The 22,304-nt window shown below is 46.7% G+C and overlaps 1 protein-coding gene across 1 annotated transcript in view; it reads left to right on the top strand.

Moving 5' to 3' along the window:
- Positions 1-22,304, top strand: part of LOC137544753 (myosin-IIIb-like) — a 418,671-nt gene that overhangs the window by 303,888 nt on the left and 92,479 nt on the right. Inside the window, exons 19-20 of the mRNA XM_068265847.1 lie at positions 10,937-11,022; positions 13,885-13,932. Coding sequence (XP_068121948.1) covers positions 10,937-11,022; positions 13,885-13,932 — 134 coding nt within the window. The remainder of the gene's footprint in view (positions 1-10,936; positions 11,023-13,884; positions 13,933-22,304) is intronic.

Raw genomic sequence — 22,304 nt, 5'->3', positions numbered from 1 at the left:
AGCAGAGTTCAGTACAGATTGGAGCGGGGCCAGTCTATTAGCTGGTAGAGAGGAGCAGCAGAGGAGGAGCAGGAAGAGAGATGAATGAGACGAGCAGCTGAGGTCAGTACAGATTGGAGCGGGGCCAGTCTGTTAGCTGGTAGAGAGGAGCAGCAGAGGAGGAGCGGGAAGAGAGATGAATGAGAGGAGCAGCTGAGTTCAGTACAGATTGGAGCGGGGCCAGTCTGTTAGCTGGAAGAGAGGAGCAGCAGAGGAAGAGCGAGAAGAGAGATGAATGAGAGGAGCAGCTGAGATCAGTACAGATTGGAGCGGGGACAGTCTGTTACTTGGTAGAGAGGAGCAGCAGACGAAGAGTGGGAAGAGAGATGAATGAGAGGAGCAGGTGAGGTCAGTACAGATTGGACCCGGGGCCAGTCTGTTAGCTGGTAGAGAGGAGCAGCAGAAGAGGAGTGAGAGGAGAGATGAATGAGAGGAGCAGCTGAGATCAGTACAGATTGGAGAGGGGCCAGTCTGGTAGCTGGAAGAGAGGAGCAGCAGAGGAGGAGCAGGAAGAGAGATGAATGAGAGGAGCAGGTGAGGTCAGTACAGATTGGAGCGGGGCCAGTCTGTTAGAAGGTAGAGAGGAGCAGCAGAGGAAGAGAGATAAATGAGAGGAGCAGCAGAGTTCAGTACAGAATTGAGGGGTGCTAGTCGGTTAGTTGGAAGTCCACCAAGCGATGTATTGCAATAGTCCAATCGAGATATATTAAGCACATGTACTGACATTTGGGTTGTGTCCTGAGAAGAGAAAAGGTCGGATACTTGCTATGTTTTTGAGTTGAGATGACAGGAGCTGGTTAGGGAGTTGATGTGAGGAATTATTATTATTATTATTATTTATTGTATTTATAAAGCGCCAACATATTACGCAGCGCTGGACAATAAATATATACAAGGATGACATACATAGGGTTATACACATAGAACAAAGTTATACATACAAATTGTACAAAATACATGATCATGCAATATGGGCTGGTTAGGTAGGCCCAGTAATACAAGTACAGGCTGTCATAGGACAGGAGCACATGATCCTGTAGATTACACTAGGGAGTGGAGGACCCTGCCAGAGGCTTACAATCTAAAGGGAGGGGTGGAAACACTAGGGGGGGCTGTTAAATATTCCTTAGAGAGTTACTGTGTGGTAGGAGGTGGGTAGGCCATCATAAAGAGGTGGGTTTTGAGGGCTTGCTTGAATGTGTTGAAAGAGGGAGCAAGTCTGATGGGTGGTGGAAGGGCATTCCAGAGGGTGGGGGCAGCTCTTGAGAAATCCTGCAGGCGGGCATGGGAGTGTGAAATGCGCGGGGTGGTGAGGCGAAGGTCGTTGGAGGAACGGAGGGGGCGACCTGGTGTATACTTGTGAACAAGCTCCGAGATGTAGGTAGGGCATGTTTTGTGCACAGATTTATACGCCAGGCATAGAATCTTGAAACTTATCCTGAGACGGATAGGCAGCCAGTGCAGGGATTCACAAAGGGGAGATGTGGATGCAGAGCGGTGCGAAGAATGGATGAGTCTTGCAGCCGCGTTCATCACTGATTGAAGGGGGTCAGTGCGTTTCAGGGGGAGGCCAGAAAGGAGTGAGTTACAGTAATCAAGGCGGGAGATGATGAGGGCATGGATGAGCAGTTTGGTCGTGTCCGGGGTTAAGAATGGGCGGATCTTGGAGATATTACGGAGGTGGAAATTGCAGGCTCTGGTGATGTTTTGGATGTGTGGGATGAAGGAGAGGTCAGAGTCCAAGGTGACACCCAGGCAGCGGGCCTGGGAGGTAGGGAGAATGGTTGTGTTGTCGATTGTGAGGTGGAAACCTGGGATGGGTGCAGCAGCATGGGGTGGAAAGATCAGGAGCTCAGTTTTGTCTAGGTTAAGCTTTAGGAACCTAGCTGACATCCAGGAGGAAATTGCTGAGAGACACGAGGAGACCTTGTTTATGGTGGTGGCTGAGAGATCGGGGGTATGGAGGTAAATCTGAGTGTCATCTGCATAAAGGTGGTAATTGAAGCCCAGGGAGGAGATAAGCTTGCCAATTGAGGAAGTGTATATGGAGAAAAGAAGGGGGCCTAGAACAGAGCCCTGGGGGACCCCAACTGAAAGGGGGGCAGGAGTTGAGGAGGAGCCATTGAAGGAAGTGGTGAAGGAGCAATTGGATAGGTAGGAGGAGATCCAGGCCAAGGCAAGCCCATGGATGCCCATGGACTGTAGTGATTGGAGGAGGAGGAAGTGGTCAACAGTGTCAAATGCTGCAGAGAGGTCAAGGAGGAGCAGGATGGAATAACTGCCTTTGGCCTTGGCAAGGGTAAGGTCGTTGACCACCTTGGCGAGGGCTGTTTCAGTTGAGTGCGCAGGTCGGAATCCAGACTGTAGGGGGTCAAGTAGGGTATTGGTGTTGATGTACTGGGTAATGCGCTGGTGGACTAGGCGTTCGAGGAGTTTAGAAGCATAGGGAAGGAGGGAGATTGGGCGGTAGTTTGAGGGTAGGGATGGGTCGAGTGAGGGTTTTTTCAGCAGGGGAAGCACAGTGGCCTGTTTGAATGCTTTGGGGAAGATGCCTGTGGAAAGAAAGAGATTGAACAAGGAGGTGAGGACTGGGGCCAGGTCAGGGAAGTGGGGACGAAGAGTATTCGCGGGTACCGGATCACAGGGAGAGGATGTGGGGGGTAAGCCACTAGCAGCAGGCTGACTTCATCAATGGTGGCAGGAGCAAAAGAGGCGAGGGGTGGATGAGACAAGGGAGCCGCTGGGAGGGAAGGCAAGGGGACAACCTGAGACACATTGGTAAGGGAGGGATGGAGGAGGGAAATTTCATTGCGTATTGTTGCAATTTTAGTGGTGAAGTGGTTGGCAAGGTCATTGGCTGAGAGGGAGGAGCTGGGAGGGGGAGGAGTGGGGTTGAGGAGGGAATTGAAGGTAGCAAAAAGCTGTCGAGGGTTGGAAGCTTGGGTTACAATCAGTGCAGCAAAGTACCTTTGTTTAGCCTCAGAGAGGGCAGTGTGGAAGAGTAACAGTTTGGCCTTGTAATCTAGGAAGTCAGCATTGAGATGTGATTTCCTCCATTTCCGTTCGGCTGCTCGAGCCATGTCTCTGTGAGGGCGAGGAAGGTGAGGGATTTGGAGAGGAAGAGCTCATGGATGGATGTGAGCTTGTTGCGGACAGATCTGGCATTCCATAGCCCACAAAACAGAGGGAGAGAGTGCCTGGGGGTTGTATGGATGGGAATGAGATTATTATGGTGTGGTCTGCGGATGCAAGAGGAGTGTGAAGGGGCTGGAAGGGGGTTGGCTGGGAGTTTGGGGACCAGTGGGGGTCTCAGGAATAAATGAGAGAGAAGAATGAAATATTACCCCTAAGCACCGTGCTTTGGGAACTGACATTATAGACGTGTTATTAACATTTATTGGAATATGGAAACTAAATACTTCCTTACTTTACAAAGAGGATGTTAAATTCATACAAGAGAAAATAGACGAATATCTCCAATTTAACTCTGGGACAGAAGTAAATGCAGAAACAATATGGAATGCCCATAAGGCCTTTATAAGAGGCTTTTTCATTCAGTTGGAAGCACACACAAAAAAATGAGAACGTCTCAATTAGAGAATGCAATTAAGAAACAGAACTCCCATCAGATAGAAAAAGACTTATTTTCAGTGAGACATGATTTAAGAATGCATCTAACTTCTGACTATGAATATCAACTAAAAAGAGCACGCTTAAAATACTATTCCCAAAACAATAAAGCAGGTATCCATCTGGCCAGACTTTTATGTCACAAACAGGCTAAAGCAAGAATTCCAAAGCTAATCCATCCTTTTAGCAACCAACCAATCTACAACCCAAAGGATATTGCGAATGCTTTTAGTGATTATTATAGTTCTCTATATAACTTAAAGGGATACTGTAGGGGGGTCGGGGGAAAATGAGCTGAACTTACCCGGGGCTTCTAATGGTCCCCCTCAGACATCCTGTGTTGGCGCAGCCACTCACCAATGCTCCGGCCCCGCCTCCGGTTCACTTCTGGAATTTCTGACTTTAAAGTCAGAAAACCACTGCGCCTGCGTTGCCGTGTCCTCGCTCCCGCTGATGTCACCAGGAGTGTACTGCGCAGACACAGACCATACTGGGCCTGCGCTGTGCGCTCTTGGTGACATCAGTGGGATCGAGGACACGGCAACGCAGGCGCAGTGGTTTTCTGACTTTAAAGTCAGAAATTCCAGAAGTGAACTGGAGGCAGGGCCGGAGCATCGGTGAGTGGCTGCACCAACACAGGATGTCTGCGGGGGACCATTAGAAGCCCCGGGTAAGTTCAACTCATTTTCCCCCGACCCCCCTACAGTATCCCTTTAAACAACGACCCACTTACCGCACAACCTTCCATAAACTCTATAAAATCCTTTTTAGAGCCTTTAAAACTTCCCAAATTATACCCCCAACAAACAGAAGAACTTAATAGCCCTTTCAAGATTCAAGAAATACTGAAAGTAATAAAAAATTTGAAATCTAACAAAGCCCCGGGAGTGGATGGATTTTCCAACGAATATTACAAAATATTCTGCACATCTTTAGCCCCTAAGTTACTGGAAGTATTCTCAAATATCATGAGTACAGGCTCGGTCTCAAATCAATTTACTGAAGCAATAATCTCAGTTATTCCTAAACCTGGTAAATCCACGGACTCCCCTTCCAATTTTAGACCCATATCCCTTTTAAACTCGGATACAAAAATATACTCCAAAATGTTAGCAAATAGATTACTACGTCTACTCCCCTCTTTGATTAACTGGGATCAGGTGGCATTCACCAAGGGACGACAGGCTTCTGATGGCACACGTAGAATCATTAATGTGCTTAGATATGTAGAGCTGAATCGAAGCCCTTCTCTCCTTTTGGCACTAGACGCAGAGAAGGCCTTCGACCGAGTTCATTGGGGTTTTTTAAAAGAAACACTGCTAAAAGTTGGTATAGAAGGCATATTCCTATCAGCCATCTTGGCACTATACTCCTTTCCTTCTGCACTGGTTAATGTAGCGGGGTTCTTTTCAAAACAATTTTACATATCAAACGGTACTCGTCAGGGGTGCCTTTTATCACCTCTCCTATTCACACTTATGATAGAAACCCTAGCGGAGGCAATAAGAGGTTGCATGGAAATTTGTGGAGTTGAAATTAAGGGCCAGTCCCACAAAATAGGCTTATTCGCGCACGATGTCCTTTTATCTATTACTGACCCCTTTAACTCACTACAATATGTAACAAAGATCCTAAAGACCTTCTCTTCAGTCTCGTACTACAAAGTGAATGAAGGGAAATCTCTGATGCTAGGACTAAACCTTCCACAATCTCTAAAACTACAAATATCTAACAAGTCTCTCCATTTCACTGGGCTAAATCTCATATTTCTTACTTGGGTATTAATTTACCCTCTACAACTAACAAACTATTCGAAACTAATTATGCACCACTCCTATCCAACATTTCGAAGGATCTTGATAATATTGCTAAATTTGAGTTATCATGGTTGGGAAGAGTTGCCGCATTTCAAATGAAAATACTTCCCAAAATCCTCTATTTATTTACAACAATACATATACCACTTCCTAACAGCTTTTTCTCTCAAGTCACAAAAATAGTAACTAACTATATCTGGGGAAGAAAGAAACACAGAGTTGCATACTCTACACTAACTATACCTACAAGAGCAGGTGGCATAGGATTACCCTGTTTGAAATCGTATTATTACGCAGCTTTACTAGAAGCCTCCAAAGATTGGTGGACAACTAGTTCACCAAAAAAATGGTGCCACATAGAAAATTCCACCTCCCCCTATGACTTAAAACAACTTCTCTCTCTTCAAATCCTCGGAATACAAACCACTAAATCCCCCTATGCTACAGTCCAAGCTTCTTTCCTAGCCTGGTCACATTTACTAAAAACCACTAAAAATACAAACTTATCCTCTACACTTCAACTTCCAATTGACTCTCTATCCCTCTTAACGCAGGATTTAGACCTGAACAGTTGGAAAACTGCTGCTATCTTCTCAATCTCTGATCTTTTCTCCCTAGATAATGAAGACTTGCTGTCATTCTCTGACTTGAGAGAAAAATGTCCTATTCAAACCAAAGCGAATCAAACATATGTTCTCATCCTATAACTGGAAGCTCCCTAGAAGTTTTAATCACTTCAACTCCTTAAATTCACCCATTGTTCTAAAAGGTGGTATCTCACTCTGTTACCAGGAACTGATGAGTGGTCATCACAAGCAGCGAAATAAATAGATTAAAGCCTGGTCAGAAGATCTACAATGCCAAATCGATCTGACAAATATATCTTCCACTAAATCTATAAATCAATTTTCATCCTGTATAAGCCATAGACAAACCTTTCAAAACATTCTCCTTAAATGGTACCTCACTCCCAGGCGCTTAGCTAAGTTTACACAACAAAGCTCTCCTCTTTGCTGGCGCAATTGTAAAAACATAGTTACTCTAGTTCATATACTCTGGGAATGTCCTTACATTCAACAATTTTGGACAATTGTTGCTGAAGAACTAAGTAATCTTCTGCAGCTGCATTTTGTGATTACCCCCCAACTGGCCCTGCTTCATATAGGCATCCTCTCCTGTCCTCTGAAATACCGCTTCGTGATTTCGCAAACATTATGTGTGGCGAGGAGTTTGATAACTGCTAATTGGAGAACCCCAGACATCCCTTCTTTAGCTCAACTTCAGAGACAAGTTGACATTAACCTGCAGATGGAAAAGTCAATTAGATTGAATTCTCACTCCTCGACTATCCCATATATTATGCAAATTTCATGGCCTTCCAAACCACTTTAACACTACCTATCTGAGCTCCAAATATATTCTCTACTGTCTTTATATAAAGGTGTACAATAGTAAACTACCCTGATCAATAATTACTCCACTTTGATGATTGACCGATTGACAAAATGTTACTGATTTCTTTCTCTGTTAATATGTTAAAAGGTTTGTACAAAGCTGATTGAGTAACCTTTTGTAAAACCTTAAACCTCAATAAGAATGATTGTTGAAAAAAAACAAAACCATTTATAGTTACTTCAGGCAGGGAGGTGCACAGAGATGGTGGAAAGACTATTAGTTCTGTTTTATTCATATTAAGTTTTAAGAAGCAAGAGGACATGAAAGGGGATATAGCGGCCAGGCAGTCGGGAACCGTGTGAGGAGGGAGTTAAGGTCAGGGGCCCATTGGATGTGTGTGAGGCTGTGATACGCAGAGAAGCGGCGGGCAGCTGGGTATTTAACCCCCTCTCTCCCAGCTGCACACCTGACACAAGCCTAAATCGAATCACAAATTTGAGTAGCTAGCTACTTGTAATTACTCGTGAGCACATCCCTATCTGCCACGTGCCTGCCCATATGGCCAGGGTGGCTGGATAGTGTACTGGTTAAGGCCTCTGCCTTTGACATGGGAGACCAGGGTTCGAATCCTGGCTAGGTCAAGTACCTATTCAGTAAGGAGTTCAAGGCAAGACTCCCTAACACTGCAGGGTGGCCTCTTGAGCGCGTCCCAGTGGCTGCAGCTCTTGAGCGCTTTGAGTCCGACAGGAGAAAAGCGCTATACAAATGTTCAGATTATTATTATTATTATGTTGTCAAGGTGGTTGTAATACGTCACCATCAGTCTTAGTGTTAGTAATTGTTCATAATTTTGTATCATCTGCAAGGATGGCTACATTACTCTGTATTCCATCTACTAGATAATGAATAAATACATTGAAAAGAATAGGCCCGAGTACTGAGCCCTGCGGTACCCCACTGCTGACCGTTTCCCATTCTGAGTATGTTCCGTTTACCGCCACTCTTTGCCTTCTATCTCTTCTATCCCTTATCCAGTTCTCTATCCACATACACACATTTTCTTCTAGTCCCTGTATCCACAGCTTCTGCACCAGGCTGTTGTGGGGAACAGTGTCAAATGCCTCTCCAAAGACCAAGTACACAACATCTACAGCTTTCCCAAGATCTAATTGTTCATTCACCACTTCATAAAAGCTGAGCATGTTAGTGAGACCGGACCTGTCCTTAGTAAAACCGTGCTGTTGAACTGAAATGAGATTATTCTGTGCTGCATAATTTTGTATAGCATCTCCTAGGATACTTTCAAACAGTTTACATACAACTGATGTTAAGCTTACTGGTCTTACTGGTCTATAGTTTCCTGGCTCTGATTTTTTTCTCTTGAATAAGGGGAAAACATCAGCTGTACACCAGTCATACGGAACTGAACCACTTGAAAGAGAATCACATAAGATAAAGTAGCTTATCGATAACTGAATCTAACTCCTTTAATACCCAGGGGTGGATGCTATCTGGGCCAGGTGCCTTGTCTATCTTGATCTTATTTAATTGTTCCTGCACACCTTCCTGTGTTAGGAAATTCATGCTGAATGAGGAAGATTGGGAACAACCCAGGGCCATATTATGAGCTAAAGGCCTCACCTTGGTAAATACAGAAGCAAAGCAAGGTTTAAAATGTCCACTGTAGCTCTGTCCTCCACAATCATGTTTCCCGCCTGATCTGGTAAAAGTCCTATCTTCTACCTTCTTTCTTTTAGAGTTTGTACAACTTTGTAAAACTTTTTTTTTTTTTTTTGCAGTTTTTTTTACATTCCCTATAATTCTTTAGTAACACAATCTTCTTCTGGAAGGAAAAAAAAACCTTATTATTAAAACCGATTGTATGAAACTGTTTTCAATACAATAACAATTGCATCCACAAAAATAACTCTGAATCATTTCAAATTTCACAGCCTTATTGTGGATACCATTCAAAATGAATCCTTAACTCAAAAAAAATCATTATCTATAATTTGACTATCGATTTTGTTTTACCAATTGAACTAATCAAACTCTGTCATCTATGGTCAGAAAAGTTAACTTACTCAGAAAATTTAACTTATACATTCCGACACATTTTCGCTGTACGTTTTCTTATCACAAGATCAGACATGTCAATCAAGCCTTAATAATTACATCAATAACCTTGACCAATAACCAAAAAGCTTAGCGGATGAGCTTTTTGTCCCTAGGCCTTCTCAGAGGACTAGAGGACATGATCTGCGCGTGGAGGAAAAACGTTTTAGCCATTTATTTAGGAAAGGATTCTTTACAGTAAGAGTGATTAAGATGTGGAATGCATTGCCACAGGAAGTCGTTATGGCAAACTCTATACCTGCATGTAAAGGGGGCTTAGATGCTTTCCTTGCGTTGAAAGACATCCATGGCTACAATTACTAGGTAATGCCTAATGATGTTGATCCAGGGATTTTATCTGATTGCCATCTGGAGTCAGGAAGGAATTTTTCCCTTCAGGGACTAATTGGACCATGCCTTGTAAGGGTTTTTCCGCCTTCCTCTGGATCAGCAGGGATATGTGAGGGAGCAGGCTGGTGTTGTGCCTTCCTCTGGATCAGCAGGGATATGTGAGGGTGCAGGCTGGTGTTGTGCCTTCCTCTGGATCAGCAGGGATATGTGAGGGAGCAGGCTGGTGTTGTGCCTTCCTCTGGATCAGCAGGGATATGTGAGGGAGCAGGCTGGTGTTGTACCTTCCTCTGGATCAGCAGGGATATGTGAGGGTGCAGGCTGGTGTTGTACCTTCCTCTGGATCAGCAGGGATATGTGAGGGAGCAGGCTGGTGTTGTACCTTTCTCTGGATCAGCAGGGATATGTGAGGGTGCAGACTGGTGTTTTGCCTTCCTCTGGATCAGCAGGGATATGTGAGGGAGCAGGCTGGTGTTGTGCCTTCCTCTGGATCAGCAGGGATATGTGAGGGGGCAGGCTGGTGTTGTACCTTCCTCTGGATCAGCAGGGATATGTGAGGGTGCAGGCTGGTGTTGTACCTTCCTCTGGATCAGCAGGGATATGTGAGGGTGCAGGCTGGTGTTGTGCCTTCCTCTGGATCAGCAGGGATATGTGAGGGAGCAGGCTGGTGTTGTGCCATCCTCTGGATCAGCAGGGATATGTGAGGGAGCAGGCTGGTGTTGTACCTTCCTCTGGATCAGCAGGGATATGTGAGGGAGCAGGCTGGTGTTGTACCTTCCTCTGGATCAGCAGGGATATGTGAGGGAGCAGGCTGGTGTTGTACCTTCCTCTGGATCAGCAGGGATATGTGAGGGAGCAGGCTGGTGTTGTACTTTATACTGGTTGAACTCGATGTACGTATGTCTTTTTTCAACCCAAATAACTATGTAACCTTTACTGCTCCCACTCAGTGTTTAACTACTAACTGCATGTAGTGCAGTATATTCATGGCCGTACCAGGGCTATGAATATAAGTCTTCAGCGGTGGGCAGCTGCCCCGCGCTCCCATGACCGGCCGTTAGCGGGGAGATGAATGGGAACGCATCTAAGTCCCCGATTCAATGAGATGCCTGCATTCATTGTATCTTCTGTTGTTACAGTGCCACGCATTACTTCCCATTCACATACTTATGTGCATGAATCGGAAATAATGACTGAGGACATCTTGTGGCCAAATGGTAAATTACACCAAAACCCACTTTTATTTAATAAAAATCCAAACACTTGACTTTTATAATTAACTATTTCCCTCCCACACCCTCCCATAGTACCCAAACTTCTTCTTTTTTTGTACAGGAAAAAACAATTACATAAAGAAAAATGTACATAGTTACCTAAGAGACTGAATTTTTTAAATATTTATGTCAAGAGGGTATATTACTGTTAGCCCGGTATGGTAGAAGGCTCCTGAGCCCAGCATGGTAGAAGGCTCCTGAGCCCCGGTATGGTAGAAGGCTCCCTGAAGTCTATTCTGGGATCTTCAATGTGGAGCCATCACGATCTCTGGTAAAGTCTACCCTTCTTAACCATGTTCTCCTCATCTCTGGTTGTAGCTGCGATATAACGGCCTGATGGAGACAATGAGGATTCGCCGGGATGGCTTCTCGTGGAGACCATCATTCCATGAGTTTGTAGACAGGTCAGTATCTTATATTATAAATATTGTATGAAGTGCCCACTTCTCTGCCAATAGATAGCATCTGTCAATATGTCACAAAAAGAGAAATCATTATTTATAACCCTTCTACTGTGAAATATGGTGCCCTGCCTGGTTACAGCATGGTGGGAGGTACGGGAGGGAGTAATGCACCTGCTTGAGTGCCCTTCCTGGTTACAGGGTGGAGGGTGTATTATCAATGCTTCTGGTTTGGCTGAGGAACACACAGAGGAGATCACATAGGGAGTGGTCTTTGTGGTGAGGACATCTTGTATAATATATTTATTATTGGTTTGGCTGAGGAGGTCACAGAGGAGGGATGTTACAGGGGGAGTGGTCTTTGTGGTGAGGACATCTTGCATTATTAATGTTTCTGGTTTGGCTGAGAAGGTCACAGAGGGAGTGGTCTTTGTGGTGAAGACAACTTGTATAATATACTACAGGATCTTCTCAAAAAATTAGCATATTGTGATAAAGTTCATTATTTTCTGTAATGTACTGATAAACATTAGACTTTCATATATTTTAGATTCATTACACACAACTGAAGTAGTTAAAGCCTTTTTATTGTTTTAATATTGATGATTTTGGCATACAGCTCATTAAAACCCAAAATTTCTATCTCAAAAAATTAGCATATTTCATCCGACCAATAAAAGAAAAGTGTTTTTAAAACAAAAAAAAGTCAACCTTCAAATAATGATGTTCAGTTATGCACCCAATACTTGGTCGGGAATCCTTTTGCAGAAATGACTGCTTCAATGAGGCGTGGCATGGAAGCAATCAGCCTGTGGCACTGCTCAGGTGTTATGGAGGCCCAGGATGCATCAATGCGGCGTGGCATGGAGGCAATCAGCCTGTGGCACTGCTCAGGTGTTATGGAGTCCCAGGATGCTTCGATAGCGGCCTTAAGCTCATCCAGAGTGTTGGGTCTTGCGTCACTCAACTTTCTCTTCACAATATCCCACAGATTCTCTATGGGGTTCAGGTCAGGAGAGTTGGCAGGCCAATTGAGCACAGTAATACCATGGTCAGTAAACCATTTACCAGTGGTTTTGGCACTGTGAGCAGGTGCCAGGTCGTGCTGAAAAATGAAATCTTCATCTCCATAAAGCTTTTCAGCAGATGGAAGCATGAAGTGCTCCAAAATCTCCTGATAGCTAGCTGCATTGACCCTGCCCTTGATAAAATACAGTGGACCAACACCAGCAGCTGACATGGCACCCCAGACCATCACTGACTGTGGATACTTGACACTGGACTTCAGGCATTTTGGCATTTCCCTCTCCCCAGTCTTCCTCCAGACTCTGGCACCTTGATTTCCGAATGACATGTAAAAGTTGCTTTCATCCGAAAAAAGTACTTTGGACCACTGAGCAACAGTCCAGTGCTGCTTCTCTGTAGCCCAGGTCAGGCGCCTCTGCCGCTGTTTCTGGTTCAAAGGTGGGTTCATGCTTCCATCTGCTGAAAAGCTTTATGGAGATGAAGATTTCATTTTTCAGCACGACCTGGCACTTGCTCACAGTGCCAAAACCACTGGTAAATGGTTTACTGACCATGGTATTACTGTGCTCAATTGGCCTGCCAACTCTCCTGACCTAAACCCCATAGAGAATCTGTGAGATATTGTGAAGAGAGAGTTAAGAGACGCAAGATCCAACACTCTGGATGAGCGTAAGGCCGCTATTGAAGCATCCTGGGCCTCCATAACACCTGAGCAGTGCCACAGGCTGATTGCCTCCATGCCACGCCTCATTAAAGCAGTCATTCCTGCAAAAGGATTCCCAACCAAGTATTGAGTGCATAACTGAACATAATTATTTGAAGGTTGACTTTTTTTGTTTTAAAAACACTTTTCTTTTATTGATCGGATGAAATATGCTAATTTTTTGAGATAGGAATTTTGGGTTTTCGTGAGCTGTATGCCAAAATCATCAATATTAAAACAATAAAAGGCTTGAACTACTTCAGTTGTGTGTAATGAATCTAAAATATATGAAAGTCTAATGTTTATCAGTACATTACAGAAAATAATGAACTTTATCACAATATGCTAATTTTTTGAGAAGATCCTGTATATTTATTATTGGTTTGGCTGGGGAGGTCACAGAGGAGGTCACGGGGGGAAGTGGTCTTTGTGGTGAGGACATCTTATGTTATTAATGTTTCTGGTTTGGCTGAGAAGGTCACAGAGGGAGTGGTCTTTTTGGTGAGGACATCTTGTATAATATAATTGTTATTGGTTTGGCTGCGGAGGTCACAGAGGAGGTCACGGGGGGAGTGGTCTTTGTGGTGAGGACATCTTGCACACTACAATTGTTATTGGTTTGGCTGTGGAGGTTACAGAGGAGCACACAGAGGAGGTCACAGGGGTGTGGTCTTTGTGGTGAGGACATCTTGTATAATATAATTATTATTGGTTTGGCTGTGGAGGTCACAGAGGAGGTCACAGAGGGAGTGGTCTTTGTGGTGAGGACATCTTGTACACTACAATTGTTATTGGTTTGGCTGTGGAGGTTACAGAGGAGCACACAGAGGAGGTCACAGGGGGTGTGGTCTTTGTGGTGAGGACATCTTGTATAATATAATTATTATTGGTTTGGCTGTGGAGGTCACAGAGGAAGTCACAGAGGGAGTGGTCTTTGTGGTGAGGACATCTTGTACACTACAATTGTTATTGGTTTGGCTGTGGAGGTCACAGGGGGAGTGGTCTTTGTGGTGAGGACATCTTGTACACTACAATTGTTATTGGTTTGGCTGTGGAGGTCACAGAGGAGGTCACGGGGGAAGTGGTCTTTGTGGTGAGGACATCTTGCATTATTAATGTTTCTGGTTTGGGTGCAGATTTGGAATCGTCCTTCTCACTCCTCAGGTGCCAGTGAGCAGAGACAGGTGAGTTCTCATTCTTCCTTCATTTGTGTTGGCCTAATCACCCTTCTGTGTCCTCTCAAGGTAGCTGTCACCTGTACCAGGGGCGTAGCAATAGGCCCTGCAGCGCCTGCGCCCGCGGGGGGGGGGGCCCGGCCCCCCCCTGGGGCCCGCTCGGGGCCGTTTTTGGGGGGGCTGGAGGGGTGGCAGCATGAGGGGAAAGCCTTGCCCACAGTCGGCGGGGAGAGGGGAAGTTTCCCCCCTCTCCCTCACCTCGGGGCTCTCCCCTCTGCGCTCCCCTCCAGCTAGTCAATGTGTGTGGGCAGCGGGCAGCGGCGGCGGGATACATACCTTCTTCCTTGCGTTCCATCGCCGCCTTCTCGCTCTAGCGGCTGACGTCACTTCCGGAAGCGGAAGTGACGTCAGCCGCTAGAGCGAGAAGGCGGCGATGGAACGCAAGGAAGAAGGTATGTATCCCGCCGCTGCTGCCCGCTGCCCGCTGCCCACACACATTGACTAGCTGGAGGGGGATTTTCAGGTGTCTGCTGCCCACATTACGATTTTCAGGTGTCTGCTGCCCACATTACGATTTTCTGGTGTCTGCTGCCCACACTAGGATTTTCAGGTGCCTGCTGCCCACATTACGATTTTCTGGTGTCTGCTGCCCACATTACGATTTTCAGGTGTCTGCTGCCCACATTACGATTTTCAGGTGCCTGCTGCCCACATTACGATTTTCAGGTGCCTGCTGCCCACATTACGATTTTCAGGTGCCTGCTGCCCACATTACGATTTTCAGGTGTCTGCTGCCCACATTACGATTTTCAGGTGTCTGCTGCCCACATTGTGATTTTCAGGTGCCTGCTGCCCACATTACGATTTTCAGGTGTCTGCTGCCCACATTACGATTTTCTGGTCACTGCTGCCCACATTGCGATTTTCTGGTCACTGCTGCCCACATTACGATTTTCAGGTGTCTGCTGCCCACATTGCGATTTTCAGGTGCCTGCTGCCCACATTACGATTTTCAGGTGCCTGCTGCCCACATTACGATTTTCTGGTGACTGCTGCCCACATTAGGATTTTCTGGTGACTGCTGCCCACATTACGATTTTCAGGTGACTGCTGCCCACATTACGATTTTCAGGTGCCTGCTGCCCACATTAGGATTTTCAGGTGTCTGCTGCCCACATTACGATTTTCTGGTCACTGCTGCCCACATTGCGATTTTCTGGTCACTGCTGCCCACATTGCGATTTTCTGGTCACTGCTGCCCACATTACGATTTTCAGGTGTCTGCTGCCCACATTACGATTTTCAGGTGTCTGCTGCCCACATTACGATTTTCAGGTGTCTGCTGCCCACATTACGATTTTCAGGTGTCTGCTGCCCACATTACGATTTTCAGGTGTCTGCTGCCCACATTGCGATTTTCAGGTGCCTGCTGCCCACATTACGATTTTCAGGTGCCTGCTGCCCACATTACGATTTTCAGGTGTCTGCTGCCCACATTACGATTTTCAGGTGTCTGCTGCCCACATTACGATTTTCAGGTGTCTGCTGCCCACATTACGATTTTCTGGTGTCTGCTGCCCACATTACGATTTTCAGGTGTCTGCTGCCCACATTGCGATTTTCTGGTGTCTGCTGCCCACATTACGATTTTCTGGTGTATGCTGCCCACATTAGGATTTTCTGGTGACTGCTGCCCACATTGCGATTTTCTGGTGACTGCTGCCCACATTAGGATTTTCTGGTGACTGATGCCCACATTGCGATTTTCTGGTGACTGCTGCCCACATGGCGATTTTCTGGTGACTGCTGCCCACATGGCGATTTTCTGGTGACTGCTGCCCACATTGCGATTTTCTGGTGAACTCTGCCCACATTACGATTTTCTGTCCCACATTACGATATTCTGGTGAACGCTGCCCACATGACGATTGTCTGGTGAATGCTGTCCACGTTACAATTTTCTGGTGACTGCTGCTCACGTTACGATTTTCTGGTGAACTCTGCCCACATTATGATTTTCTGGTGAACTCTGGCCACATTATGATTTTCTGGTGAACGCTGCCCACATTACGATTGTCTGGTGAATGCTGTCCACGTTACAATTTTCTGGTGACTGGTGCCCACATTACGATTTTCTGGTGAACTCTGCCCACATTATGATTTTCTGGTGAACGCTGCCCACATTACGATTGTCTGGTGAATGCTGTCCACGTTACAATTTTCTGGTGACTGGTGCCCACATTACGATTTTCTGGTGAACTCTGCCCACATTACGATTTTCTGGCCCACATTACGATTGTCTGGTAAAATGCTGCCCGCTTTACAATTAATTTACAGTGAAACGCTGCCCCATTACGATTATTTGGCACCTATGGGGGGGGCCCCATCCAAATATTCGCAGGGGGGCCCAGTGATTTCTAGTTACGCCCCTGACCTGTACATAGAGGTGCCCATGCCTTTCCATCCTGCCGATCAGTCAGAGGCTTGCAGAGCACAGAATAAGCAGCAGATGTTGTGACACATATCTCAAGTGCAGTGTCATGTCAGCAGTATGGCTGGCAGAATTATTCTTCTAGTTGACACACACACACATACATGGAGACACAGGCACACACAGACACACACACACACGCGGAGACATAGACACACACACACACACGCAGAGACATAGACACACATACACACACACACACACACACATACATACATGGAGACACAGGCACACACACACGCAGAGACATAGACACACACACACACACAAACACACGGAGACACACACACACGGAGACACACACACACGCAGAGACATAGACACACACACACACATACATACATGGAGACACAGGCACACACACATACACACACACACACGCGGAGACATAGACACACACACACACACACACACGGAGACATAGACACACACACGCGCGGAGACATAGACACAGACACACACACACATACATACATACATGGAGACACACACACACATACACACACATACACACATACACACACACACACACACACACACACACACACACACACACACACACACACACATGGAGACACAGGCACACACACACACACACACACACACGCGGAGACATAGACACACACACACACACACACACACACGGAGACATAGACACACACACACAGAGACATAGACACAGACACACACACACATACATACATACATGGAGACACACACACACACACACACACACACACACACACACACACACACACACACACACACACACACACACACACATACATGGAGACACAGGCACACACAGACACACACAGACACACACACACACACACACACACACACACACACGGAGACATAGACACACACACACGCGCGCGCGGAGACATAGACACACACACACACACACACACACACACACACACACACACACACATACATACATGGAGACACACACACACACATGGAGACACAGGCACACACACACACACACACACACACACACACACACACACACACACACGGAGACATAGACACACACACACAGAGACATAGACACAGACACACACACACATACATACATACATGGAGACACACACACACACACACACACACACACATACATGGAGACACAGGCACACACAGACACACACACACACGCGGAGACATAGACACACACACACACACACACACACACGGAGACATAGACACACACACACACACACGGAGACATAGACACACACACATGCGCGGAGACATAGACACACACACACGGAGACATAGACACACACACACACACACGGAGACATAGACACACACACACACAAACGCGGAGACATAGACACACACACACGCGCGAAGACATAAACACACACATGGAGACATAGACACACACACACACACGGAGACATAGACACACACGCACACACACACACACACACACACACGCGCGGAGACATAGACACACACACACACACGCGGAGACATAGACACACACACACACACGGAGACATAGACACACACACACACACAGAGACATAGACACAGACACACACACACACACACACACACACACGGAGACACACACACACACACACACACACACACACACACGGAGACACACACACACACACACACACACACGGAGACACACACACACACACACACACACACACACACACACATACACACACACACACACACGCGGAGACATAGACACACACGCGCACACACACACACACACACACACACACACACACACACACACACACACACACACACACATACATACACACATACACATACGGAGACATAGACACACACACAGAGACACAGACACACACACACGGAGACCTAGACACACATATATACACACACGTACACACATATACACACACATTTACACACACAAATATTCAGAGACACACACACATACATATTTAGAGACACACATATATTCAAAACTCTAACACAGTGTTGTGCTTATTAGTAAATCAGCAGCTGTACCTAGATTGGGGTTTTCCCAAGACCCCTAGAAAGTTTAGATCAATAGTAGAAAGTATCTGGTCAGCACTAAGTAGATATATGAATTCTATTTTATTCAGTTAAAACGAATTGTAGAATATGATAATGCATACAATAATATTTATCTGGGATAGTTCTATAAGAATTAGTATCCACACTGTCACGGCCAATCACACCCACTTTCCTACTGCAGTAGGTAAAAAAGTACAAAATATATAGATAGAAAAATAAAAAACTTGTAGATGTGCAAATTGAGCATCCTTAACCACTTTACCCCCAGCCGTACGGATATCTCCGTCCCTTTTTCCATCCTTTCACCCCCAGGGACAGAGATATCCGTACCTCCCGCGCTCCCGCCGCTGCCCGTGCTCCCGCTCGCTTGTGCGCACGCTCCCGTGCACGCCGTCACCCGGAGATCAATGAACGGGAAAAACCATTCCCGTTCGTTGATCTAAGCCCCCGCAATGATCAGCTGCTTCTATGAGAAGCAGCGATCATTGTGAAGAAAAAAAAACAGTTTCCCAGCCTCATAACACTTCCTGCAAGCGTACATCCTGTACGCTTGCAGGTCGCATACACAAAAAGTTACTTGTGGCCAAATAGTAAAACTACACCCTAAAGCATTTTTCATGTACAAACACATTAGATTTACACTAAAAATTAACTCATTACCTCCCACACTCCCCAATTTTTTTGTTCTTGTAATTAAAAAAAAAAAAAAAAAATTACAATTAAAAAAATACATAAATAGTTACCTTAGGGACTGAACTTTTTAAATATTTATGACAAGAGGATATAACACTGTTACTTTATAAACTATGGGCTTGTAATTAGGGATGGACGCAAAACTGAAAAAAATGCACCTTTATTTCCAAATAAAATATTGGCCCCAAACATTGTGATAGGGACATAATTTAAACGGTTTTATAACCGGGACAAATGGGCAAATACATTTCATGGGTTTTAATTACAGTAGCATGCATTATTTAAAAACTATAATGGCTGAAAACTGAAAAATAATGCATTTTTCCCCACATTTTTTCCTATTTTCCCATTAAAACATATTTAGAATAAAATAATTCTTGGCATAATGTCCCACCTAAAGAAAGCCTAATTGGTGGCGAAAAAAACAAGATATAGTTCATTTCATTGTGATAAGTAATGATAAAGTTATAGACGAATGAATGGAAGGAGCGCTGAAAGGTGAAAATTTGCACTGGTGCTCAAGGGGTAAAACCCCTCAGTGGTGAAGTGGTTAATAGTCTTATAACTGCTGTTTTGGTCTGCGGGTAGCTCTGCAAAAACATGGAGTGCTTTACCAGTCAGCTGTGGCGTCAAATGGTGTGCCCACTGTGCCTCAGAGATACGGAAGTGGCAGCACGCTCCCCCAGATGAGTGCCCACTGTGCCTCAGAGATACGGAAGTGGCAGCACACTCCCCCAGATGTGTCCACTGTGCCTCAGAGATACGGAAGTGGCAGCACACTCCCCCAGATGAGTGTCCACTGTGCCTCAGAGATACGGAAGTGGCAGCACACTCCCCCAGATGAGTGTCCACTGTGCCTCAGAGATACGGAAGTGGCAGCACACTCCCCCAGATGAGTGTCCACTGTGCCTCAGAGATACGGAAGTGGCAGCACACTCCCCCAGGTGAGTGTCCACTGTGCCTCAGAGATACGGAAGTGGCAGCACACTCCCCCAGATGAGTGCCTACTGTGCCTCAGAGATACGGAAGTGGCAGCACACTCCCCCAGATGTGTCCACTGTGCCTCAGAGATACGGAAGTGGCAGCACACTCCCCCAGATGAGTGTCCACTGTGCCTCAGAGATACGGAAGTGGCAGCACACTCCCCCAGATGAGTGTCCACTGTGCCTCAGAGATACGGAAGTGGCAGCACACTCCCCCAGATGAGTGTCCACTGTGCCTCAGAGATACGGAAGTGGCAGCACACTCCCCCAGGTGAGTGTCCACTGTGCCTCAGAGATACGGAAGTGGCAGCACACTCCCCCAGATGTGTCCACTTTGCCTCAGAGATACGGAAGTGGCAGCACACTCCCCCAGATGTGTCCACTGTGCCTCAGAGATACGGAAGTGGCAGCACACTCCCCCAGATGTGTCCACTGTGCCTCAGAGATACGGAAGTGGCAGCACACTCCCCCAGATGAGTGTAAGTATAAGTCAGGGGTGCCCACTGTGCCTCAGAGATACGGGAGTGACAGCACGATCTCCCAGATGAGTGTAAGTATAAGTCAGGTGTGCCCACTGTGTCTCAGAGATACGGAAGTGGCAGCACGCCCTCCCAGATGAGTGTAAGTATAAGTCAGGGGTGCCCACTGTGCCTCAGAGATACGGGAGTGGCAGCACGCCCTCCCAGATGAGTGTAAGTATAAGTCAGGGGTGCCCACTGTGCCTCAGAGATACGGAAGTGGCAGCACGCCCTCCCAGATGAGTGTAAGTATAAGTCAGGGGTGCCCACTGTGCCTCAGAGATACGGGAGTGGCAGCACGATCTCCCAGATGAGTGTAAGTATAAGTCAGGTGTGCCCACTGTGCCTCAGAGATACGGAAGTGGCAGCACGCCCTCCCAGATGAGTGTAAGTATAAGTCAGGGGTGCCCACTGTGCCTCAGAGATACGGGAGTGGCAGCACGATCTCCCAGATGAGTGTAAGTATAAGTCAGGTGTGCCCACTGTGCCTCAGAGATACGGAAGTGGCAGCACGCCCTCCCAGATGAGTGTAAGTATAAGTCAGGGGTGCCCACTGTGCCTCAGAGATACGGGAGTGGCAGCACGATCTCCCAGATGAGTGTAAGTATAAGTCAGGGGTGCCCACTGTGCCTCAGAGATACGGGAGTGGCAGCACGATCTCCCAGATGAGTGTAAGTATAAGTCAGGGGTGCCCACTGTGCCTCAGAGATACGGGAGTGGCAGCACGATCTCCCAGATGAGTGTAAGTATAAGTCAGGTGTGCCCACTGTGCCTCAGAGATACGGAAGTGGCAGCACGCCCTCCCAGATGAGTGTAAGTATAAGTCAGGGGTGCCCACTGTGCCTCAGAGATACGGGAGTGGCAGCACGATCTCCCAGATGAGTGTAAGTATAAGTCAGGGGTGCCCACTGTGCCTCAGAGATACGGAAGTGGCAGCACGCCCTCCCAGATGAGTGTAAGTATAAGTCAGGGGTGCCCACTGTGCCTCAGAGATACGGAAGTGGCAGCACGCCCTCCCAGATGAGTGTAAGTATAAGTCAGGGGTGCCCACTGTGCCTCAGAGATACGGGAGTGGCAGCACGCCCTCCCAGATGAGTGTAAGTATAAGTCAGGGGTGCCCACTGTGCCTCAGAGATACGGGAGTGGCAGCACGCCCTCCCAGATGAGTGTAAGTATAAGTCAGGGGTGCCCACTGTGCCTCAGAGATACGGGAGTGGCAGCACGATCTCCCAGATGAGTGTAAGTATAAGTCAGGGGTGCCCACTGTGCCTCAGAGATATGGGAGTGGCAGCACGATCTCCCAGATGAGTGTAAGTATAAGTCAGGTGTGCCCACTGTGCCTCAGAGATACGGGAGTGGCAGCACGCCCTCCCAGATGAGTGTAAGTATAAGTCAGGGGTGCCCACTGTGCCTCAGAGATACGGGAGTGGCAGCACGATCTCCCAGATGAGTGTAAGTATAAGTCAGGGGTGCCCACTGTGCCTCAGAGATACGGGAGTGGCAGCACGATCTCCCAGATGAGTGTAAGTATAAGTCAGGGGTGCCCACTGTGCCTCAGAGATACGGGAGTGGCAGCACGCCCTCCCAGATGAGTGTAAGTATAAGTCAGGGGTGCCCACTGTGCCTCAGAGATATGGAAGTGGCAGCACGCCCTCCCAG

This window comes from Hyperolius riggenbachi, chromosome 1, assembly GCF_040937935.1.
Source record: "Hyperolius riggenbachi isolate aHypRig1 chromosome 1, aHypRig1.pri, whole genome shotgun sequence".
Classification (NCBI taxonomy): Eukaryota; Metazoa; Chordata; class Amphibia; order Anura; family Hyperoliidae; genus Hyperolius; species Hyperolius riggenbachi.
Note: the sequence above shows the minus strand (reverse complement) of the source record. Positions and strands in the feature narration are given on the sequence as shown.